Raw genomic sequence first — 5,657 nt, 5'->3', positions numbered from 1 at the left:
AGGCCAGCCGAAATTTGCTTCCCTTGGTGAAAAAAAATGGAGGGATTGACCAATCAGATGAGGCTCACGTCATGCCCCTGCCAACCTGTGATTGGTCAGGGCCATGCCAAGGGAAGCCAGAGGCGGCTGGTTTCCCTTGCCTCACAATCCAATCAAATCGCATCAACTTAGTGGTGCAGTGACGCGTCCCAAAAAGCGGAAGTAAGCTGCGCCCGGTTTCCCTCAACAAAATAGCAATGGGATTTCTCAACAGGGTTTTGGAAAATAGCTCGAAAAAAGGTCAGTGGAAAACGAACCTGTTAGGTAAATGCACGTTTTGTTCAGTCGGATAATATCCACATGTCTACCCTACTTTTATAATTTTCGAATCATAAATCTAATCAATAGAAGATAGATAGCGTCACTGCACCACTCTCACCGCCGTTAGAAAGTAGCAAGCAACTGAAGCAAGTGCAATTATGGAGGGTGGAGATTTGGAGTATTTCATCAAAAATAATTGTACTAAACTTCCGCTGCAGCAGCAACAAGAAATACAATCTGATGACAGGCCAATGCCCAAACTGGAGCTGTGTACAGCGAGGAACAAAGGAGCGAACCGGACGTAAAACGTTAAAGGTCTCCTGATTTAGTTTGTGAATGAATGCTTATTAGAGTTTCGGCTGGAGAGTGCGTGCGGACCTGTCGGTCAGATAACAGGCGTGTGTAAGTCCTGCATCTGTATGATATGTGTAAAATGATGCCGGGCGCTGTAATCACTCATCTGGTTACGTTATTACATTGACCACCACACCCCCCCCACCCCAAAAGAAAGGACGTATTATTGGCTTCCCCTAATTTTTTCCCCACGCCACGCTACTGCATGGGGGAAACTCTTCAGACATTCAAATCACGAGACCTGGGTCCGTATTCACAAAGCATTTTATCTTACCGCTATGAGTGCTCCTAACTCGCGCTAAAACATTTTACGTAGGAGTTTTTTCTTAAAAGTTATTCACAAAGCCGCTGAGACCTACTCATACTAAGGATAAATCACTAAGAGTGAACTAAGAGTGACGCGCCGTTGCTATGGATTACGTCGATTCTCGTGCATGAGTTTAGAAGCCGTCAGTACGGTGATTGGTTGTTCATAGCAGGCGGTCTCGGTGAAACTCATCCGCAACATCCCACAAACGAGCCCACTAAAACAAGGAAATAGCCTAGGCTAGAAATGTATTCCTATCAAATAGTTATGGACAGTGTAGTTAGCAGAATACACGCATGATGACAAGTTTGTGCAGACCACGATCATGACGTTGTATATGCACGTTAAAGAGAGAGCAAACAATAAAAATACGTAAATTGCATTAAATCAAGGAGGCAATTAAAAGCACCCCGCAAACTATTATCCAATGAGCATATTTCCAGCACTTAAACACTTTCAATAACAGCCCATACCGCCGTTCAAGCTAATGATGAATGAAAACAATCTGCGTGTTGATGGAATGTACTTTCTTTCTATTGACGAACACGTCCTCATCTTTTGATGGCGCAATTATTTGTATGTGCGTCCCGTCAATAGCACCGACCGCACCGGGCATACCTGCAATTGCCATGAAGTTGGCTTTGATCCTGTGTAGTTGTTGATTGTCCAGAGGAAACCGGATAAACTGTTGGATGATATGTGGTCTAGAGAGCGCGTTGATGGTTTGGTTTATGGCACTGCTGACTGATGGTTGCGATATTCCTAAATCGTCAGCATTGCAAAGTTGCATTTTCCCTGTTGCTAAATATCGTAGTGTTGCCAAACATTTTATTTCCGGACTAATCGGGTTATTCCTGTTAGTCGGGGATGTTATTGCATCCCGCACTAATTCCACAACATGTTTGATACCCTCACGATTTAGCCTATATCTCTTGATCAATTCACAGTCTTCCATTGTCTCCAAAACATTTCGTCTCGCAGCCATTTTCTGATTCTTTGTGAATAGGTCTTACTGAGTTAGGAGTCCTCTCGAGGACTTTTAAGCTCTCCTAAACTTAGGTGCTACTTTTAGGCCTAAAATACTTTGTGAATTGCTTTTAGTGAATACAATTAGGAGTACTAAATTTAAGACTGACATGCCCATTATGTTTAGGAGTTTCTCCTAAATTCGCCAGTTAGGAGCTACTTTTAGCCCTAAGATCCTTTGTGAATACGGCCCCAGGTCTGTTACAAGCAATGTGTTTTTTAATGTGGTGTTTTACTCAAAGTGTTTATCGTTTTTAAGCAGCTTGTACGTGTTTTGCAGAGTGTAGAAGTGCTCATAACCAGCCGAGCAACCCGGGAAACTGGCTATGGACATTTGTTAACTTTCTTCTATCTTTTATTATTATTTATAACATCTGTTTTGTGTTTAATCCATAGAGCTGAGTATGAGCGTTTCCCCTCCTGGATGGAGCCAGGAGGATCTATTACTCTGTCAAAGAAAGCCTGGTTTTTAACCTTCTTTTAATGTTATATCGAATTGGTGTTTGAGCTGGCAACTATTATGTTGCGTTTTTTTTCAAAAATACACTTTAAAACTTTTTTTTGTATTTGTATTTTATTTACATGTATATGAAACGGAACACATTTGTGTGTGCATTGAAAAACACAAGTGTGGATCCTTCTGTGTGCATGTGTGTCTTATGAGACTGTTCTGAGCCCATAATGCTTTTGTACTTTTACTTTTAACAGAGTATTTTTACCCCGTAGTATTTCTACTTTTGCTTTAGTAGAATATCTGAGTACTTCTTACATCACTGCTACCATGAGTGTGGAGCCGTGTGCTACGAAAGCCTGAATTTAAAACAAATACTTTGCAGCTGAAGACTGTTTTCAAATGTAGAGCAAGTTGTAAGCGAGGCTCCGTTTGTAAATGAGGAAACAGTTCAGAGTGTCCGCTCGTCCTCCTGGAACGAGTCAGAGTTTGATGAGCCCTCCCTCTTCTTCCTGCTCAGACACAGCCAGCTCCACTCTGTATTTCCTGGCTCCTCCCCTTCAGATCCACACCGAGGAGGAGGGGTGTGTAACCAACACGTGGGTAAAGCACAAGAGCTGATAGGCCACATTCACTGCTCACACACACATGCTGTTCAGATCACAGCTCACATAGTTTCAGTTCTCAGGAAGTGAAACTCAGACACTCCCTGCTACTGAGAGGAGAAATGGCGCAGAAAGGAGTTCAGCTGGACCGGGAAACCTTCTCTTGTTCCATCTGTCTGGATCTACTGAAGGATCCGGTGGCTATTCCCTGTGGACACAGCTACTGCATGAAGTGCATTAAAGGCTTCTGGGACGGAGAGGATGAGAAGGAGATCCACAGCTGCCCTCAGTGCAGGCAGAGCTTCACACCGAGGCCTGTCCTGCTGAAGAACACCATGTTAGCAGCTTTAGTGGAGCAGCTGAAGAAGACTGGACTCCAAGCTGCTCCTGCTGATCTCTGCTATGCTGGAGCTGGAGACGTGACCTGTGATGTCTGCACTGGGAGGAAGCTGAGAGCCTGTAAGTCCTGCCTCGTGTGTCTCGTATCTTACTGTGACCAACACCTGCAGTCTCATTATGACGTAGCTCAATTAAAGAAACACAAGCTGGTGGAGCCCTCCAAGAAGCTCCAGGAGAATATCTGCTCTCGTCACGACGAGGTGATGAAGCTGTTCTGCCGCACTGATCAGCAGAGCATCTGTTATATCTGCTCTGTGGACGAACACAAAGGCCACGACACGGTGTCTGTTGCAGCAGAGAGGACTGAGAGGCAGAGAGAGCTGGAGGGGAGTCGACTAAACATCCAGCAGAGAATCCAGGACGGAGAGAAGGAGGTGAAGCTGCTTCAGCAGGAGGTGGAGGCCGTCAATGGCTCTGCTGAGAAAGCAGTGGAGGACAGTGAGAAGATGTTCACTGAGCTGATCCGTCTCATGGAGAAAAGAAGCTCTGATGTGAAGCAGCAGCTCAGATCCCAGCAGGAGAGAGAAGTGAGTGGAGTCAGAGAGCTCCAGGAGAAGCTGGAGCAGGAGATCTCTGAGCTGAAGAGGAGAGACGCTGAGCTGAAGCTGCTGTCTCACACAGAGGATCACAACCAGTTCCTGCTCAGCTACCCCTCCTCACTGCCAGCCCTCAGTGAAGCTACACACTCCTCCAGCATCAACATCCGTCCTCTGAGATACTTTGAGGACGTGACGGAGGCCCTGTCAGCAGTCAGAGACAAACTACAGGACGTCCTGAGAGAGGAATGGACAAACGTCTCACCGACTGAAGTGGATGTTTTACTGCCAGCAGCAGAGCCCACCACCAGAGCTGGGTTCTTCACATATTCACAGGAGATCACTCTGGATCCAAACACAGCAAACAAGAGGCTGTTATTATCTGAGGGGGGCAGAAAAGCAACATTCATGAAACAACAACAGTCTCATTCCAGTCATCCAGACAGATTCACTAATTATCTTCAGGTCCTGAGTAGAGAGAGTCTGACTGGACGTTGTTACTGGGAGGTGGAGTGGAGAGGAACAGTTCGTGTTGCAGTCGCATACAAGAATTTCAGCAGAGCAGGGGGGAATGAATGTGCATTTGGAAACAATGACAAATCTTGGTCCTTAGATTGTAATCAAAGCAGTTATTCATTTTGTTACAACAGAATCATCACTCCCGTCTCAGGTCCTCTGTCCTCCAGAGTAGGAGTGTACCTGGATCACAGAGCAGGTGTTCTGTCCTTCTACAGCATCGTCTCTGAAACCATGACTCTCCTCCACAGAGTGCAGACCACATTCACTCAGCCGCTACATGCTGGAGTTTGGCTTTATTATCCTCGTGGAGACACAGCTGAGTTTTGTAACCTGAAATAGCCTGAAGTCATTTGAGGAAATGTTCCACTTCTTAAACTCACTGTGTGTCCATCAGAGCTGATTGTTCATGTCTTCACTGCACAGAGATCAGCTGTCAATCAAACATTATGGGATGTGCTTTAACATCTTCTCACGAGTTGTTCTGTAGATGTTGGAGTTTCTTGAGGCGGCGCTCCTTCCCGTGTCGGTTTAGCCATGGAGGCTAATTGAAGAAGGAAATAAAACACATTCAAAGAAAAGTGATAAAAAAAGAAAAGCTAACGGGTTGAGTTTGTCATAAATGATGTTTCTATTTTCAAGATGTGAGACGAGTGCCACATTAACACATGTCTGTACAAAATAATATGTTGGGGTTTTACTTAATAAAGAAATAAGAGGACAAAAGTGAAAATCTCAGTCTTTTGTTTTTTAATTATAAAAATATCTCTTCTACATTTAAAACTTAAACATCGAATGTAAAGGAATAAAAGGTCAAATATATGTTCTTCTTGTTCTTCAGAGAGTGATGAAAACTGCTGCAACACTTTTTAGACCGTAAAACCGGGAGGATGTTGAAACCAGAGCTGAAAAAGGTGAACTTGAACAAGATGAAAAAGACATCTCTTGCTAAGATGTAGCAGGAAAGGAATTTAAATTATTAAAATGCAACAAAAAGAGGTGTGTCCTATGCAGCAAGTTTAGTTACTTTATCCAGCACTGATTTTGAGTCATTAGGTCACATGAAGGTATTAAAGAAATATGCTAATTTCCCATAAACATATTGATAAAACTTGTTTAAATTATTAAAATGCAATAAAAAGAGGTGTGTTCAACAAATGTAT

The 5,657-nt window shown here is 43.8% G+C and overlaps 1 protein-coding gene across 1 annotated transcript; it reads left to right on the top strand.

The window, feature by feature from the left end:
- The first annotated feature begins 207 nt into the window (after positions 1-207).
- Positions 208-5,227, top strand: LOC307026764 (tripartite motif-containing protein 16-like). The gene is made up of 4 exons (XM_079694893.1): positions 208-279; positions 2,384-2,452; positions 2,959-3,037; positions 3,120-5,227. Exons 1-4 carry the CDS (start codon positions 237-239, stop codon positions 4,834-4,836), a joined length of 1,908 nt encoding a protein of 635 aa, XP_079551019.1. The 5' UTR covers positions 208-236; the 3' UTR covers positions 4,837-5,227.
- Positions 5,228-5,657: the final 430 nt, after the last annotated feature.

Source organism: Notothenia rossii (assembly GCF_949606895.1).
Source record: "Notothenia rossii genome assembly, contig: scaffold_245, whole genome shotgun sequence".
In the NCBI taxonomy this organism is placed as follows: domain Eukaryota; kingdom Metazoa; phylum Chordata; class Actinopteri; order Perciformes; family Nototheniidae; genus Notothenia; species Notothenia rossii.
Note: the sequence above shows the minus strand (reverse complement) of the source record. Positions and strands in the feature narration are given on the sequence as shown.

What these genes read in the sequence shown, in the direction of transcription:
- LOC307026764 (XM_079694893.1), top strand. Translation starts at nt 237, where the DNA reads ATGGGATTTCTCAACAGGGTTTTGGAAAATAGCTCGAAAAAAG. An exon ending in GGAAAATAGCTCGAAAAAAG is followed by an intron (nt 280 to 2,383) that starts GTCAGTGGAAAA and finishes TTTAATCCATAG; the next exon opens with AGCTGAGTATGAGCGTTTCC. An exon ending in GAGGGGTGTGTAACCAACAC is followed by an intron (nt 3,038 to 3,119) that starts GTGGGTAAAGCA and finishes ACATAGTTTCAG; the next exon opens with TTCTCAGGAAGTGAAACTCA.